General features: G+C 43.6%; 1 protein-coding gene across 13 annotated transcripts in view; it reads left to right on the plus strand.

Moving 5' to 3' along the window:
• Positions 1 to 19,285, plus strand: part of pleca (plectin a) — a 96,656-nt gene that overhangs the window by 39,982 nt on the left and 37,389 nt on the right. For 3 of the 13 annotated variants that reach the window (XM_069716689.1, XM_069716692.1, XM_069716694.1), the window contains exon 1: positions 17,945 to 18,715. The exons of 6 other annotated variants lie outside the window; for them this stretch is intronic. In XM_069716689.1, coding sequence (XP_069572790.1) covers positions 18,601 to 18,715 — 115 coding nt within the window. In that variant the 5' untranslated portion in view covers positions 17,945 to 18,600. Of the gene's footprint in view, positions 1 to 9,933; positions 10,091 to 14,121; positions 14,302 to 17,944; positions 18,716 to 19,285 lie in introns of those variants that run through there. 4 more of the 13 variants (XM_069716688.1, XM_069716691.1, XM_069716690.1 and 1 more) reach the window with 3 other exon arrangements.

The raw sequence follows: 19,285 nt of genomic DNA on the forward strand, positions 1-19,285 counted from the left end.
ATAACCTCTATGCTTTGGTGATTTTTATTTTTTATTTTTTATTTATCATGCGGTCTTCATTTTGAATAAAGTATTTTAATTCCCATTAGCTTGATGATGAATTTTTGATGATGCATTGATTTTTGTGCGCTACGGGAAAGTCTTGAGTTGAAAGTTGAAGCTGTGAGAGGTTTGACGCAGGCACAGACGGTTTCATTTCTCTCCATCTGCGATTTATGTGGTGGTAACCAAACAAAACTCGGTTGCTGCCGTTTTCTTTGATTTAGATCCACGGGACAGGTAATGGGGAGCACATGGAGATAAAGTCTGCATCCAATGAAACAACTCAACACAGGCCTCAACGTTTGTTGACGAATCAAAATGCCACTAAATTCTTGCGCAGTGAAAGATCTGTTTTCTTCCAGCAGAAGAGATTTGATCCGCTGTGCCATGCATCAAGAATTTATCCCTGCTTGCAAAATGCAGCAAACCAGCCATGTTTATGATTTGTGATTCGTTCTTCCAGATATCTTCACTTACTGCGTCAGTACATAATTTCATTTTTTATGACAGGCGATCAAAATGCTGTGGAGCTGGCAGCACATCGTTTGTCCTGGTATGAACTGCAGCGGAGACTCGTCGGGCGCAAAAACAATTAGCAGCGATTGTTTTGATGTTGCCATGCCCCAGAGGGGCATGGCCATGTCCATCTGCATAGTCGGATAAATCGTCGGGAATAGAAATGGACACCGAAATCACTTTCAAATACATTCTATTGTACTTGTACCAAAGTTTATGTGGCGTACATGATGTTGAAAGCCCGTTAAACACTTCAGCATTATTATTAGCTTGTGCTTTTTTCCCCAGACCTGCCATGTCTCGCCTCGTTTTCTCTGCCATTTATTTTGAAACATTGCTCCCAGTAGAGCACGAATCTGCTTCACATTTATTTTCTTGACAAACAGGGTGAAGATTAACAGGCATCAAGAGATTTTTATTAAGGAGATTATGAAATGCTCGCAGGGATGAATAATTATTAGAGACTGCTCTTAACATAAGTGACGCCAGATGTTTGCCTTGTATTTGCAAAGCTTGAAGCGCCTCATCATTTCTCCGTGGTGGGTGCTCTAAACTGTCTGGAGCTCTTAATGTTATCTGCTGTGCGCACTGCAGTATTTCATAATTACAGAATTATAGTCAACCAGTGCAGCTGTCAAAAGAAGGGCACATTTCCCTATGCAAAAACAAAAAATGGGGAAAAACCTCACCGTCCCCAGCAAACATTTTCCAAATCTCTTGTTGGTATTTTTTGCCCTACGTTGGCAGCTGTGGTGGTCCTGGACTTCGTATTGCTTTCCAGTTTCAGTCGGTCTCTCAGGAGGTTGAGTAACAGAGCTTGAACACAGGCACAATTGTCTTCATTTATGTGGAAAGAAATAACTTGATGGCTTTTCCATTTGGGTTTGCAGAGTTGGCTGGTTGGGGATGTGTTGAGGGGAAAGCAGACCAGACTGTGTTAGTACTTGCAGTGTTTGACCTTTTTAAGTTTAGTCTTTCCAAAGTACACAAACCTCTGGAAATAATTTGTGACTGACTTTATATTATATCGGGCCTAGCCAGCAGTTTAACATACAATTACTGCTGTTCATTTCGTACCCTTTGCTTTTATATTGTTGAAGACTTGCAACATGAGCTGTCCCTGCTGTGTGTTGTCTTATTGCATGGTGGATCTGCCCCTCCGGCCTGTTGATTGTAGGTTGTATATAATCTCTGCTCCTGATCACATGTTTTACCTGCCAGCGCCCTCCCTCCCTCCCTCCCTCCTCTGGATACCCAGTGTTATAAATGGAGAATGAGTTGTACTCTAACTTTGACAGTTGATGCTGTGATTCATGGTTATTTGAGAGAAATCTTCCGACCAAGCAGGCGATCTAATATGGCTGGCAGCCGTCCAACATGACTGATTGAAAAGATTTTTTTTTTAAGAAGTGTGTTGTGTATTATTTCATTCATGCACAGGATACAGTATATGTTATACTCAATAAGCTCTCAGACAGTTATGCAATGTTTCAGTATGTTTTCCAGATGTTTGGATCCCTACCACCTACTGTATTACAGAAGGGACACAGTCTTTCAGGGTCACATTATACACATCTTCTGTTTCTGCATCCAAGGTCTTTATTTGAGCAGTTATACATTACAGTGTTGTATCGTATCGTGCATATCGTTCATGTCGGGTACTGCGCATTTTTAAATCTGTGTTCTTTTACTGAAACTTTGCCATTGATGTCATGTGTGAATATCTTGTTATCTGTGTTATGAGGCAGTAATGTCTTTGGTCTTTTTGTTATTCATTTGTTTGTAATTCTTCGACTCTGTTTGGATCATTTTCCACACTCTACTAGCTTAGCTTAGCACGATGTCTCTTCTTCTGGGGAGAAAGGACTGAATTGACTGCTTGATTGTGGCAACTATAGTTTTTTTTAAGAGTACCATTTCAGTCATTTTGAAGATGCACACCTACAGAATACCAGTGTCTCAAACATGCTAACAGCATTACAGATAGGGCTCTCGCAACCATTGAAATAATTCTCATCCAAATAATTGCAAACACCAGTGTCTGAAACAAACTAATAGTTCTTCAACTCTGTCAAATTAAATAAGTAGATGTGGATAGTGTGACTCTCAAACCATTTACGTCAATGTTGTCAGATAATGTCAACTAACCATCATTGGTGAGAACATTAGATTATCTCTGTCATATTTCTATAATAATAAACTACATTTTGTTTTATCACCTAATCCTTCCCAATCACGACTACACTTGCCAGTAATTCTTGGACAGTCTTAGCTGAAGATGTACATACAGTTTAGCTTGTTCATTATTGGATTGTTGCACATTCTGTTTGAAGCTGGGTAAGGTGGTGGTTTGTTTTGTAGCAACACGGATGGTACACACCTTATTCGTTTCCCTTCCGATCCTTTTGGTTTCTTTTCGCATCCTGTGTGCCCACACCCCTCTAGATTCTCCTCCTCTCCTCCCTCTCGCCTCTCGTCTGCACTGTTTCTCTTGCGCCCGGGGACTGAGGAGGTAGGAGGGGTCATGAGCATCGCTGCTTCTCCATGCTGACTCATGATGACAATTGGCTGGATAAATTCTTTATCACAGGGAAGAAGGGCTTGTTTGCGAGATACTGCATGCAAACACTGTATATTGAAGTGTTAATAGTCCAAAGAAGAAATTCCTTGAGGATCTGAAAGAAAACTAAAGAAGTCAAAATGGTGGCTGGAATGGGAATGCCATTAGCCGATCTGACGGCAATCTATGAGCTTCTCCTCAGAGATGGTATCATCGTGGCCAAGAAGGACAAGCGGCCACAGTCCATGCACCCGGATCTTAAGGGGGTGAACAACCTAAAGGTGATCCGCGCCATGGGTTCTCTGAAATCTAGAGGCTATGTCAGGGAGACTTTTGCTTGGAAACATGCCTATTATTATCTTACCAATGAAGGAATCGTGTACCTGAGAGATTACCTGCACCTTCCACCAGGGATCATGCCTGCAACCATTCAATGCATCCGTCGCCCTGCTTCCTCTGCTCAGGTCCAGACAGTAAAAGACCCCAAATCTTGTATCTCGAAACCAAAGACTGGAGGAACAAACCACAAAAGAGAAGAATATGAAAGGCTACCAAAAGACTTCAGAGGCTCCTACCTGGGTAACACAACAGTTGGTCGACCTGAGGTTCAAAGCTCAACCTCTTTCAAGAAAGACAAAGATTTCTGCATAGAAGAGATACTTTGGGCCAAGGAGGGTCAAAGTAACAGTTGCGGTGCTTCTCGTCTCCCGACTGAGGACGGAGCCACTCGATGCTTTTACCACATCATCGAGACCAAGCCACCGGCTACACCAGTTCGTAATTCCTCTTCAGTTGTACCAGAGATCCCCAAAGAGATGCAAACTGTTCAGATGGCTCCTGGTGTCACAGTGACGACTGCTCAACCACCAGCAGCTTTTAAAGAGTCCGGAAGTCCAGTTGTGACAACAAGAAATTTGCATAAAACTACGATCAAGGAGCTTACGAGCGAACTAATACCAGATGATAGAAGAAAAAACGAAAAACTGTCCTTGGAGGTACTTAAAAAGTTTGAACCTGGCATACAAGTGGTGGTGGACCCCCAGAAAATCTCTGTGTTGGCAGGGCGCACTGAAAAGGAAGAGAAAGATGAAAAGGGAAGTATTGAGGACGTAGTTATCACTGATGTAGTGACCCAAGATTTCCATGAGGTGTTATCATGTGAGGTTGAGATGAAGAAGCAGCTGGATTTTGAGGTCTTCAGCCTTGTGACAGAAGTGAAAACCCCCGAGTCTGACTTGACAACCCCTCTAGCGGCAGCTTTCAGAAACCCGCCAGAACAAAAAGCAGTGGATTCTGACTTTGTTGATGACGAGAAAGCCAAGGAAGTCCCGGAGAAGAAAGTTCCTGCTGAAGTCATCCCTCAGTTTCATGTTGCCTCGGAGGCTTCCTACACTCTGGCCACGAAGGCAAACTGTCCCGACTCTGTCGTCCCATCAGAGAGTCCAGTAGCTTCCCTGAAGATTCCTCTGCTTCAGGGAGGCTGGAGCTCTCCACCAGAAGACCCTGAGAAAGACCAAGAGGTTCAGAAGGCCTGGCCTGACTTCGTAGAAGGTTTGAGCTTCCTCCTCCTCTTCCTCCTGCTTCAGGCTGTCTGAGTGTTGCTATGGGCACTGGTTCTGTTTATGAGGGTGAGAGAGGGATAATTTGATCTTCGAATGATACAAGTAATGGTCCCATCATTTCCCATACAGCTAAATAACAACAGACTGCCAATTACGTGCCACTTTATGCAATGTAGGGTGTGCCTGTGTCTTGCTTGAATGACGAGTTATTAAGTCCCAAGTTTTATAACTAAACCTCTTAATGGATTTTATGTATACATTTCTACAATGGGTGTTAAAAAGGGGACTGTTTCAAGCAATATTTTTTTTTCCGCTAATACATATTCAGTCATTTTATAATTCAGCTAATTTCACAGATCAACTACGTGGAACCAGTGTGACTAAAGCTCTAAAACCAGAATATAATTGCACTTATAAGAAGCACTGATCACTGAGCCAGTATTACAGTGCTGTTTTTAGTTGTTACTTTCAATTAGTCCACATGAAGTGTGGCCTGTGATGCTTAACATCTGCTGGGTTTTATGTCCACTGGAAATGTGTCTAATCCTTCCTGTGAAACTAAACAAAAAGCAGTGACTAATTTGTAAGCACTTAAATTATGATTTAACATGCGGTGTGTCCGTGTGGCTCTATTGCCTCGGACCGACAGAAGTTACAGATCGATGCTGATATATGATTGTTCCATGGACGTGTAGAGCAGACGGCACTATTTACAGTCTGTATTTCAATTAAAATGCACACGCAGTGTTTCCAGAATCTCCATGGAGAAGTTTGTCAGGGGCTTTATTGCAATCTAGATCAACTCGAATTACTTAAAGACATGTAAATATACCCACTTCCTAGTTAGTTGTTATTATTTTTATATGGATTAACTCTGCGATTAATTCAATCATAATATTATTATTTAGATATTATCAAGGCTTGTATTGTGTCATTTCCATGCGCACATTTGCAGATTTAACTTATTGAAATGCTGAGTCTTCACTATGTATATTCTGTATCTAGAATACATGTTGTGTATTCACCAGATCGACTGTTGTTAATTCTGCCATCTGCTGGGGAAAAAGTGACCTGCTTCAAACACTGTCCTGCTGTCTGGAGATGATTTACATGCATCACCTGCATATTTGAATGCAGAACGTCCAAAGTGGTCAATTTGTCTTCATCTTCTAAAACGCGCAGCATTTTTAATTTCCCATAAATATACATAACGACTTACAGAACATGTTAGCGTCTTTACAATCCACATATTGAACTGCGAGGCTTTACCTTCATATGGATTCTGCCTGAGAACTTTCCGCTGTCAGGGTTGATACATGACTCAGCAGAGACCGGGAAATGTGAGTCCAATTAAACCACACTCAGCTTTTCCTGCCTGCGCCTCCACAAGAAGGGCGAAGCAGCGGAGCAATCCAGATGAAAACATGTGGCAGTTGCCACCTTCCATCTGCCCCTCAGTTAGCCCAGCCTGCAATGGAAGTAAACTCCAACATTTTAAAAGGCCATACTGTACTTGAATAGATGTGCCACGGCAGAACACAGAGCGAGTAATCTGCTGTCTCCTGGTCCAGTATTATGTGTTGCATTTTTCTGGTAGAAAAGAGAAATTAACAAGAAAAGCTCCAGTGGAAATGAATTTTCCTAGAGACTTCATGGAGGCTTTGATTCAACACGGCCAAGGTAGGAACAGTTCTGTTTCTTTACCAAAAGGTGTCAGCACAGAAATACTTTTTGGCGAGTCTCGGTTGGTGCTGGGGACCAAAGAGGATGTAGCAGGTATCGGGGTGTGTCTCTCACCGCCAGCATATCAGATAACAGACGCGGGCTGGACCCTTTGTTTCTTTGATTAAGTGCCAACACATTGTTTGAGGTGGTTTTAAGATGTTCTTCCCACAGAATTACCCGCTCGCCGTCTGCTTTATTCTGATGCCAGAATAAGGCTGGAGCTAGTTATAGTTTATAACTTAATACTGTGGACCTTGAGTTAGACACCACCCACGCTGCCTGGTAGTGTCTGGTATCATGTTCCCTGGTGTTAAATCCAGGGGAGGTGTGGGCAGCAGGGAGGCCCCTGACTGGCTGATCCGCATCTCTCCCCTGCACAGAACAGTGAATACAAGGCATCCCAGTGAAGGAGCAGGCCTGGGTGGGCTCAGGGATACTGCACAGCTGCATAGATAACATACCATAATGTACACATACTGCATGATGCCTTACATTTACACAAGTATTTCAACTTTGCCTGTACGGTATCTGGGCTGCAATTATAATGATTCTTTTCCATATTAATTACTTTCTCTGCAAATTATTTTGTCATTAAAATGTCAATAAGAAGCGAAAAATATTTTGTTTTACAATCTAAAACCAAAGATATTTGACTTGCAAACATAGGAAACGGACAGAAGTCGAAAATCTATTTAACCAATTTAATACTACCATATTTTTACTGAGATAATTATTACCAAGAGTTATTTAGTGATATCAGTAAAATCTTCAATCTCTTACTGGCACAGCTTTAAATCAAAGCAGAGCCATATAGTGTGTACATGGGGGGATAATTGTAATTGTCTCCAACTGTTTTTTTTGGTGTTTTTTTTTACGGCTCCCACAGAAAAGCCTTTGTTATTGTAGCTCGCTGGCAAAAATAATTTTCCGTTCTTTGTCTAAACCCTGTATAAAAATGTGAATGTGTCCCTGGGAGTCTCTGAAGCCCCGCACATGGACTCCATCCAGGGGCGCTCGTCAGAAACCACCACACATGAGAAGCTGTTTCCACTGCAGGAAAGCCTCACAAATCGAATCAAACTCGCAACGCCGTCTAGTTTTCACTTCCCAGCCTTGCCTCCGCTTCTCCCTCGCGCTCTCTCTCGCTCCCTTTTTTCTTTTTCTTTTTTTCTCATGCTTTCTCTGCACGCCCCCCTGGTTTTGATCAGAATGTTGTGAGGTCAGATGTGACTCCTTGGCAGTTCTGTATTTTCTCTAAAAGTTTTGAAGACGCTGGGAGAAGATGGACTTGTGCTGTTGTTTCTGTTCAGGATCACCAGACGGTAGGGTTTCTTTTTCTTCACAGGAATGTGTCATTTTAAAGACTTCTTTGTGCACTTGAGGATGCTACATCAGAAATAAACTGATGCCGAGATGAGTTTCTTGCATTATGCATGTCATCTGAGGGCAGCGCCACTCCCAGAATTAGTAATGTTTGATAAGGTTGCAGATGAAAAACATCAGTGGCATTCCTCTCGCTGCTCCTCTAACCCTACCTGGGCTCGTAGACAAATGTTTTCCATTTAATATTCGAGGCATTTTGACTGAACTCTAAAGAAGTTTTTACTTAATAACCTGTGAGGTTTGGCTACATCGAGTACGTGGGGGTATGCAGAGAATGCATCACAATATGGGAATGATTGAGCGAACACATACCATGCTCGGAGTGGGCTGACTCCTCCCACAAAGGAGTGGTGGAGTGAATTAAATCCAGACATCTGCTTCCTCTGCTTTTTTTTTTTTTTTTTTTTTTTAATTCCCTTTTGTTCAATCTAACTGATTGCCAAATTGCTCTGCCACTTTGGGAGGCTTTGGGGATTTTTGGTTGACATTTTCAAGCTGGGATCATATGAGGTCTCGGCACCGAAAAGAACTGCCAACACTTAAAGATTAACATCAGCCTCTGACAAACGACCCCTTTCTTCTTCGTCGCAAGTTCTGCTTCTGATTGAGCCGCTGGTCTTTGGAGGGAACTTTAAACGTATTCATGCAACTCTCGTGCTTTCAGAACAAGGCCTGCACATGAAAAGACTTCCGTGTATAGATCGACTCTGCCCTCTCATGCCGAAAGCGGCTTGAGGTCTCGGTTGTGTTGTCTTGTTTTCTGCTTGCTTTGTGGAGCACGTGTGTCGTGGTGCATTGCGTTGCTGTAGCTGCGTGATGGTGACACTGGGCTCGGTGTTGTGTTTCCGAGTGGGCCCTCATCATGCAGCTAAGGTTCCTTTTACATTGTTCAGACAACAGAAACATTGGCAGCGATGCCGTTTGTCCTGCAGCGAGATGCTGTTGACGCCTCACCGGTGAAGAGGGCAGGTGTTTTGCATCCTGCAGTTACAGCTGACATCGCTTTATTCCTTGGCAGGTGAAATACTCACAGTTGTGATTATAGCTGATTGATTGGTTTGAACACATCTAAATCACAGTGCTTAAAGTGGCAGAAGGGGCTCAGTCTATTCTGAGGAGAATTTCTCCCTCAAGGCTCCTCTGTGTTTTGACAACAGGACCTGTCCAGAGGACAAATGAAAAGCACTTTCTGATTTAAGGGTTAAAAATGCTGCTGTACTTTGGAAATTCTGGTGGTAAAACTGTATCCAGTTAAAAATGCTTGTGGGAAGCTCATGCACACTGGTGGTGTGCAAGCACATAAGGAAGCAATTAGTAGTCAAGGGAACATAGTGAAGTTACATAACGAGGATGAATTGTTAGTCTGCGATGGGGAAAAATAAAATACAGAGGCATGGATTCAGTATAAATATTTGGAAAAGTAGGAAGGGGGTTGGCTTTAGATGATCCGTGACTCGTAAAGCGTGATGGAAAATGGGCTTCGCTGGGTGAAAGAAAATCTTCTGGAGTCAGTGAATGAGTTGGAAACTTTGAGACTGGCTCAACGTCGATGGCTTTTTACTTCGCTTCTTATCAGGGCTGACCCGAGTCAGGGTGCTCTGTGTGTGTGTGTGTGTGTGTGTGTGTCAAACAAAGCAGCCTCATATATTAACTCTTAACAGACGGGCTGCAGCGAGCAGTGAGTCAACTCCCGTAGGGCAAAACCAGGGGAGTCACTTGAGCTACGGATGAGAAGAAAGCGGATTTCTAACTACGTCAGGGCTCCGAAGTTGCCTGCGCTTGAAGAACTGGAGCTAATTTTGGAAGTTGAAACGACAAAGACGACTGAATGTATTGGAAAGAGAGGGACAGTTAGCGCAAAGCACAGAGTAAAAGGGGGAGGGAGGGAGGCAAAGAGGGAGGGAGATCGCCCACTTCTGCCAGAGGACTGAGTCACAGAGACGAGCGGAGAAGGAGGGGTGCTCTGTCGTTCTTCTGCCTCTCGTAAAAATAAAGTCACGGACAACTTGGCTGCTCGTTTTATAAATTCCAGGATGACACCACACCCCTAGGCGCTGCCCCTTTTTTTTTTTTTTTCCTCCCACACACTCCCCCCACCCTTTCACCTTTAGCCCCCCCCCCCTCCCCTCCCCTCCACCAAGCGCTCCCACCTGTCTTCAGAGAGGACCGGGACTCTCCACTTTTGTACCAGGAGGCCCGATGCCGACAAGCCCCCCTGGAAATGTGTTCCCAACCCTGGTGGTTGTGGGCCACATCATTACCTTGATCGTTGTCTGGCAGTTGAGAGTACGCAAGAAGCAAGGTAAGAAAAGCTGGAAAACTCGAATCGCTCCGAAGCTGACTAGAGGAGAGCTGAGGGCATTAATGCCTTAAGAGGAAGGTTTTTCCTCAAATCGTTTCGTCGCCGGCCGTCGTCCCCCGTCGTCCCCCTGCTCTCTTTCTCGCCCTGTGTGTGATCGCGCTCCTTCCTTCTCTTCCTCACCGCCCCCCTCTCCCGTCTCGGTTTCCTGTGGTGTGTGTGCGCGATGTTGCTGTTAACCCTGTAAACGCTGGCTGTAATGTGATGACGCAGAGGAAGTATTCTTGTGGTGTTGTTGTTGTTGGGGGGGGGGAAGGGGGGGGCTTCGTCAGAGCTCTGGTCTGCACACCTCAGCACCAGCTCTGGGTTTTTTTTCCTTGAACAAGAGTCTCTTAAAAAAAACACACAAAAAAAACGCTCCATCATTTCATCCGCGTTTTGTGTTTGTAGAGATCAGAGTTGTGTAGCTCCCTCGAAGTGACTCGATGCGAGTTTAAGATCTTACACAACGTCTGCTGGATTCCCTGCATTGTTAAAAGACTTGTGCGACCTGTTACTTGGAATGTTTTCATTGTTAAAAGTTTTCTTCACACATCAGTCATGTGCTGCGGGGGGGAAAAGAATTACTACGTTTGACCCAACTGTGCTGTTTGAAGGTTACCTGCAGCCATCTGTGGCTTTTAATGTCACCAGACACACCTCGGGCACATTTTACTGTTGACACAGCTTGTCTCGCCCTACATGTCGACACACCCTCAGGCAATTTACAGGATCTCTGACTGACAGTCTGCAGGTGTTACAAATACAATGGGGTTTTTTTCTTTGTTTTTGTTTTTTTTTTGAGAAACCTGTTTGTCCACCAGGCAGTTTGCAACAGTTCATCATATTGGCTCTGTTAGATTAGCTTCATAAAACAATGAAATAGCCTTCAGTTACATCCGGATCCTTCAACTTTTATGGAGCTGATTTAAATTGAAGGGAAATATAACTGTACTAGGTTACACACCATTGTTCAACTGTTGGTTGTTATGCATAACTAAAGCAGTACTGTACATTTCCCTTATCACTCCCAGTGGTCTAAGCTGTGTTGTTAACTGCTTTCAAAGTGGACACACCGTGAGGAGATAAGAGTTGTTTTCCACAATTTTCTTGACTTTGTTTTGACCGGATGAGCAACTTTCAACACGGTGACGAGCCGTCAAAGCAAAGCAAACAACTTTCTCTTTGAAGGAAAGTGCTTAATACACAAAATGTGTTCAGAACATAAGCAAAAACGGACAAATCAAAACCGTCTTATTTCCTCATCTCCCCTTTATCTGTCCGGTTTGACTACACGTGTTCTGTAAACTGCACACCAACTCCAGTGCTGATCAAATAAAGGTCGCCTGGAATAATATTTGACTGGAAAACTATTAGGAAACACCGTGTCGTAAAAGTAGGCCGTGCATTATCTCTAACCTTCGGTCAATAATCCACCTGATTTGCATTTGAGGAGATCTGCTTTCAGTTCCCTGTTTGCCGCAGTGCAGACATTAAGGCCACACCGTGTACATCAGCAATGGTGGCGTTCCTTCCTCCCAGCACCTGTCTGCACTTTCCTGACTTATCTATAACAACAAGAAGGAGAAGATGTTGCGATTGATTTTCAGGCTGTGCGGTCGTTGTTTGCTATGACCGGTTCGGTACAAATCAAACACCTCGTTATTAAGGACACGACTTGTCCACTTGTGTAAAATGAACTGCAGCAACAAGGTGCCTTTGAGACAGTGGGAGGGTGAAAGTAGGTAAAAGGGACTTTACCCAGAGCCAGGTTTAAAAAAAGCTCCGCACATGGCGGCCGGCTAATGGTAGTAAACTCAACACGGAGGACGGTGGACTGTGTATCCTGGATACGGTCATAGCAAATGCTCACGCTGATCCTCAAGACCTTTAAGGGATCTGAGGGCTGTTTGGTGCAGATAATTAAGGAGGGATTATGTTGTTGTTTTTTCCAAGTGAATGTGTTCCCATAAATTCTAAACTTTCATTTAACACACTTTGATGTTGTTGTTTTTCACTGTTCTGTTACCTCGAGACTTCCGCTAATGGACTTTGTGTAAAGATCTCCAGAGAGTCTAAAGATTACAAAGCCCCCCTTTTGATCCACAACATCGGGTTTAACGCAGAATATGTCTAATCTTTTGAGGAAACTACACCCAAATGTGCACCAGCATTGAAGGAGGACCCAGCAGACGGGCGTCTGTGTCTGCTAAGACCACATGCCACAGACTCGAGCCGGGTTCCGATTTCTGGCTCTCGGTGTGCAGCTGTGACTCACTTTCCTGCCTGCTTTCACTGTGGCAGTAATAACAGGCTGGGGAGGGAGGGAGGGAGGGAGGGGGAGGGGGGGAGGAACAGAAAAGTGAAAAAAACTCGTTGTCATTGAAGGAAACAATGCACAACCAGTGCAACATAAAGCACTTTGGTGGGGTAAACCAATGTGCTTTATGTTGTGGTGTCTCCTTGACACGCTTTGTGGAAGAAGTCTCGATCACGCCTTTGAGCTGATTTGGCAACGGTTCCCGCTAAAATGTCGAACCACCGACGCAAGTTTGAATTACTTTAATGTTAAAAGACGTGCGTGCAGCTTCAGGAGACGCTTTCCTCTCGTGTTTTTCATGACGTTGTTTTTACTGACGTTGTAAAGTGCAGTTCTTTTGTCTTTTTAGTCTTGAAAACTGGCTTTGTGTTCGCCGTGGCAACATTTGAATATTGTTTAATAGCGCCAGATGCACGTACTATTTCTCACTCCTACTTTGGACATGGCTGTCCAGAGGGGCACGCCTGATCACATCCACAATGACTTTAAAACCACATCAAATAGGCCAGTGCTTTGTTCAATGAAATTTGTTATGAAATAATTTGTGACAAATAGTTCAAGTCAAGTCAATTTTATTTATGTAGTGCCAAAATCACAACAGGTTATTTCATGGCACTTAAGACAGTAAAGTCACTTTACAACATTATACAGAGGAACCCAACAACTCCAAAAACTCCCCATTAACAGGAAGAGACCCAGAGCCATCTGCCTCGAACCGGCAGGCGGACATGTAATGTGGTATAAAAAGGTCTTCATATTTAGCTCGTTTTGAATAGAAATGTTCATATAATTATGAATTTAAGTACTGACGGGCTCTACTATTTTATTGCTTAAAGTGCAATCCTCGATTGTACTTTAGAAACCGCTCCCCTTCAATAAATCTAGCTGCAGCGCCGTGAAAAGTATCTGCTATTAGAATTAATACTTGCTCGTTTTTGACAAATATTTCTGAAAGTTGCGAAAAGAAGGAGGGGTAAAAAAAAAAAAAAACAAGACTTCCCTTGTCAGAAAATATTTATGACCCACAGCTGCTGTGGATGTGGAGGGAAAGTGATGATTTATCACCGGTGGGGAAATGTAGGCGCTGTCAAAGTTGCACTGCCCTTAAATTAAGAGACAAAAGAGAGGAGCGTCTCATTGGCTGCAACTATTACATATCAACTGCGTCTTCCCAGAAGTTATTCTGGTTTCTGCTTTGCATTAGGAGCCCTGGAAGGGTTTATGTAATCTCGGGGAGAGCTACACATATCACACATGCTAAAATAGGTGCCGTAGCGTGTCGTCCCCCCCCCCGTCAGCATACACAAGGCTCCGGCGCGTGTATTTCGGGCATGTCCCTCCCAGACGCGCTCCAAAGGCACAAATCGTTATTTTTTTTTTCGCGTGACGCACGACGGGGCACAGCAGAGGAAGATGGAGCCGCCGAGTACTCTCCACTTCATTTCACTAAACAAAACAAAAGTGGGCTGGGCTTGTGACAAAGTCTGTGCAATCTGACACGACCCTGGTTTTTTTTGTGGTTTTTTTCCCCCCTTTCTCCTCCATGCTGCTCTCGTTATAGAGGAGAGGGGGGAGAAGTTTTTCGGTGCTTCGTACCACACACGAGATATACGCGAGTGAAGGGGGCGTTTTCGGGGAAGTCCAGCGCGCCCTGCGTTTTTTTTTTTTTTTTTTTTACGCGCGGCACAAACACGAACCGGGATGGCCGGAGTGGAGGATACAATGCAGGCTCCGTCTGTGCCGTCCTGGTGCAGCGGGCTGGACTGGGAACATCTATACCGACGAACTAATTACATCCATGAAATGAGCTGCGGAGAAGTGGGCTCTCATCTGTACAGCCGAATGTGCTGCGCAGGTAGGTCCGATCGCGCCGCCGCTCTCCATCTCTCGGCGTTGGTAATAGGAGGAGAGTCTGGTTGGGAGGGGCTGATGGGGTCGTGGTTGGGATGATGTTTAACCATGTCGGTGCCTCCACCCACAATTACAACCAGCCCCGAGGGTCAGAACAGTGAGCGTCCAGGGCCATTGGCAAAACTTAAAACTTGTATTATTATTATGTTAACTTCTGATGCGCTTTTGCAGAAGTCATAACAAAGGCAACATTGCTTCTGAGCGATGTCAGTGACGGTCTCCTTTCCACCTGGGCGCAATCCTGACGATTACCAACATGATTAACTTTGATGATCATTTAAGTATTTTTGAAAACATCAATATCTGCCTCCATCTTCTGAAATGTTGATTGAAACCATTTCAGATGTCTGTTTTGCCTCCAGGAACGTGTAGTAAACATTTTCATTATTTTATGACTTTTAATAAACCAAATTATTTATTGACAGAATAAAAAAATAATTGGCAAATTAGTCAATAATGCAGTGCTACTGTAATGTCAACTTTATTTACTACAAACAGAGGTCTGAAGTGTAAACAAAGTTGGTTTATGGTCTTTTAAATCGTGTTCCTCTGTTACTGGAGCCTCCTTCCTCCTGATGGGATCATTGGTGTTAACATTTGAATAGACTAGTGATACACTAAAAGTAAACAGTCGCTTTGTGAGGCTGAATGGAAACTTCACTTCGTGTTTGTTTACTTTCTTATAACGCCCCCTGAATGTATGATAAAAAAAAATCTGTCTGTAATGTCTCTATTAGATATTTTAATGGTCTTTGACATTTTCCGTTCTGTGCAGAAATCCCTTTTTTCCTTTTAAACTTTAGAGTTCTCCAGAGGTGTTTTATCCAAAACAGTGCGCCGATGGACTCTCAGCTTCTGTGTGTTTTGCCTGTGTTGTCACAGCAACCATTTACACAAATCATTTGTCCCGTATTTCAAAGTGACATATGTCAACACGGCAAAGCCCCAAGTGAACCTTTCTCAACAGTAATCTCAACTCTCATTCGGGACTCGGCACAAAGGAGGTTGTCAGCTACGAGTTTGATATTAAAATGGATTATATGAGAGTGTGACATATTCAGACGCCTGCCATGTTTTGTGTCCACCACAAGAGGGAGACAAACAGTATTGAGCAAATGAGCTTATCTTTTTAATTGGCCTCGGCTGTTCTGAGGATCATAAATCCAGCAATTACCCGGTTCTCATATTTCCATAACTGCAAGAATGTCAGCACCATGCGTGGCCAAGTATATGTGTTTTTGTACACAAAGTGTCTGAAAACATGACTTTTACTGCAAAAGTGACCTGGAATCATGAAGCCTTTGTAATTATGGTGAGGAAACATGTTGCGGGCAACTTAAAATACAACTTTAAAGGACCCTGGAAATGCCTCTTTGTTGCTTTTCAGGTTCATTCAGTTTATTGTCCATCTGCATCTCCCCACTTGAGTTTGTTTTGAAAAGGAATAAATTCCATTCAGTCATAATAACAGTCTTGTCTTCTTCTGTGACCGTGCATGTTGTCGTGCCCTCTCCGTTGCCAGCCCCCTCGCTTGGATCTGCCCCACGATGCCGCCTGGCTTCCATTCCTCCAAACAGTCATCCCATCAAACCCCTCCATCGTAAACCCCATCCGGACCTGCGAACCAGATGATCCACGGTGTTGATTAACATTCCTGTCGTCTTGATACCGCATGCTGACACTCGCACAGATAAGCAGGCAGACTTTTTTTTCCGGGCCGAGCGGGGTCGTTGCGGAGTCGGGGAAATGAAAAATATCCACGCAGTCCTGCACTGTGTGTACCGAGCCGCCTGATGGGGACCGAAAGGAACGTCACAGAATTAGATCAGAAAAAAGTGCTTATCCCTCTTCAGTACTTTTTAATTACAGTGAATCAGTCCAAATAGAAACCGTGATAGGCGAAATCCGTGAAGTAGTAACCTTTATTTTACAATTGAAATAGATAGAACTGGACATTAAATATAATACATATATCGTAATGTGATTTCAATGCAGATGCAAAGTGAAGCAGCTCACTGTTATAGCGAGGGTTCACTGTATACCAAATTGGGTTTTAGAATAATAAATCAGAAGTAGTCTCACTGCAGTGTTTGATAACACCGAGACATCCTAAACCAAAATAAGGATTGTGCATCTGATCTCTGCACAACACTAAAAGTTTTGCAGTGGATCGGGTCACACCAGACTACCTCAAAGGGAAGCAACTGCACAAATTAGGTTTTAGAGATACTCAACAAAAAAAAAATCAGTGAGGGATTTTTCTCCTTAGTAACATTTTAATATCTCAAAGTCTTTGTTGTTATTTATTGTTGTGTTCAGCATGAACAGCTTACAGGGTCGGTTCAAGGTATAGTGAAGTAGTCTCAGCAGCTTTCATTTCTCAGGTCCCAACAAGCTGCCTCTCTCTGCAGGTATTCCAACAATTTCTCTTCCTCAGTATTATGTCAGCAACTGTGCGGGAAACTGATGTTCCTAAGGGTGAAAGGTGCTGCAGATATTTAGGTGCGATGGGACATGTATGTGGTAGTGTGGAGGTGCTAGTTTAGAGCACCTCGAAGTCCAACAAAAACAAAAGCAGGACTCTGTTTTGGTCGAAGCACTGTGTTTTATCAGGGCTCATGCGTGCACGCGATCTTTGGCAGAAGCTTCTTTGAAAGAGTATTTGCATGAAAAGATGCAAACGAGCCTCCTCTCCTCGCGCACGCAGAGACACAGAAACTGCTTTGTTTCTTGGGTAATTTTCTGCAGCAGCTTGGTTCCTCTCTGCTGCTTTGTTTTTTTTATGTGGTATTGAAATAGTCCAGAACAAATGTTTCAAATCAAACTGAAGGTCTTGCAGGTTGTTCTTATTAGAGACACTTAAATGCATCTATTTTTTTCTGCTGCTGGATTCTCTCCTGCAGACATCCCACATCCAAACAAAGCCCTCCGCGCCAGCTTCTCTTTGATTGCGTCCCGATGGCAGAGGAGCGTTTCGCGCTCGATGTTTTCTCGCCATTTCAAGAAAATGGCCGAGGACGTGGTTTCTGCTGGCCTCGTCTGTGTGTTGAGGAAACAGGCTGTTCATTGAGGCTCTGTGGCGGCGCGTCTCGTCAATCCGCCTCCAACCACACACGGCTGACGGAGAGCTTGAGCACGCGGGGTTCATTCGGGGTTAGTTCGCCTCAGTGGTCCGTTTCCACACAATTTGGTCCAAATTAAGAGAAATCCCTCCCTCCCCCCAAATCGACCCCCTTTCTGGATCAGAGATCTGTGCGGTCTTTGTGAAAATTCCACTTTGTGCAGTTGTTAATTAGACACTGTGGATGGTCAGGCAGAAGAGTTCTTAAACCGCTCTGTTCTTCCCTGGATGACCTGCTTTGTTCAATGTTTTTTAGTACATCAGTGCTCAGATTGTCCTTGGACCTTTCTCCCAAGATAATCTCATGTTTGACATGATTCATTTGTGCTTTTATAACAGTGACTCAAAGAGAGTGGTGCTGGCGTTAAGAAGAATAAATTATCGATTACAAATTATCGCCAATAATACGATTTTTTGTTACCATTTAGCTACCTTTGGGTTTGTTTGTTTTAAGTGAAAAGGATCATGTGCGTGAGGTTGTCAACATGCTGTTTGTATTCAAATTGTTGTTCTTTGAAAGCCCAATTTTTTTTTACAAAAAGTAAAGGCAGTGAAAAGTTCACTGTGATAGATTGCCCATATAAAGAGAGTTTCAGGCCTGAATTATATAGCTGTGAAATGAAGCCTGGTGTACTTCAGACAATGTTTACCACCCATGTGAATGTAAGTATGTAATTTAGTTAAGAAAATGCAATTGCATAATAAACACAGAGACATGGTCTAGGGGGTTTTTGGTTGAGGTGTGCCTCGGTGGGCGGAGTCTAAGTGCAGATAACAAGGCTGAGGCAGGAAGAGAATCTTCACCCATCTCTCTCTCTCTACAGACCTCTCTGTGGTGAGTGGCAGCTTCTGACATTGTAGCCCGCAGGCAGGCATTTTGCAAGAGCTGGTGAAAAGAAAAGAAAAAAAAAAGAAAGTTGCATTGAATGTCAAGAGACAGCAAATGGAGAAAGGGAGGAAAAAAGTTCAGTAGCTGAATGAGTGGCTCGGACACTCCCACTTCAGGACAGGATCCCTCAGTGTTGAAGCAGCAGGCAATAAGAAGAAAGTGGAAGTAGACAACATCATCTCTCCTCGTGCAGCGGCTTCTATTTTGGTTTTGAGTACTGATTTGAGATCAGCATGGCGATGCAGCAGAAATTCGGAAACTACTCCTCCGACAGTGTGGGTAGTGACGGGGTCTTCATACAGGACTCCTACTACCAGGGGGTGCTCAAGGCCACGGAGTGCAGGAAAGGTAGAGTTTGACATAATGCTTACTTACATTTTGTATTCTTTGATTTGTACGAGTTGAGTTTGCGTTTCAGTTCTTGAATGACTGCTCTGACTCTTGTCTGAATTTACTCAGGACCTTCAGTGGTCTTCTGCCCCCCTTTAACGAAACGGGCCACACCCCTTTATGTGTCACGTCTTTTCCGCTTTTTATTGGTCAAAAGCGCCGACACCCCAAATAGATCACTAAGACGAAATCTGTTTTGCTCTGTACATGAAATTCTGATTGGAATTTTTTGATTAAAAATACAGATTAAAAACTCTCCATTTAAAAACTAAAATTTGTGATTAAAATCCAACATCACATTGAAATTTTTTTTGGGGGGGGGCTTGAAGTGTCAAGATGATTTGGCCTCACCACTGCATTAAAAGCACAGGAGACCTGATTGTCTCACACCTCGTCTCTGACCCAGGATGAAAGGAAACATCCGAGCCAAGTCTGTTGCTTCGGGCTACAAAAGTCAGCCGTGCAGGCACATTATTTGTCTGAGGGATCAGTAAAGTTTGCTTTTCTCTGTTATGTATTTCACTGGTT

Source organism: Brachyistius frenatus, unplaced genomic scaffold (genome assembly GCF_029030835.1).
Source record: "Brachyistius frenatus isolate BFR_SWC_R1_liver_20210118 unplaced genomic scaffold, ASM2903083v1 Contig_162, whole genome shotgun sequence".
In the NCBI taxonomy this organism is placed as follows: domain Eukaryota; kingdom Metazoa; phylum Chordata; class Actinopteri; family Embiotocidae; genus Brachyistius; species Brachyistius frenatus.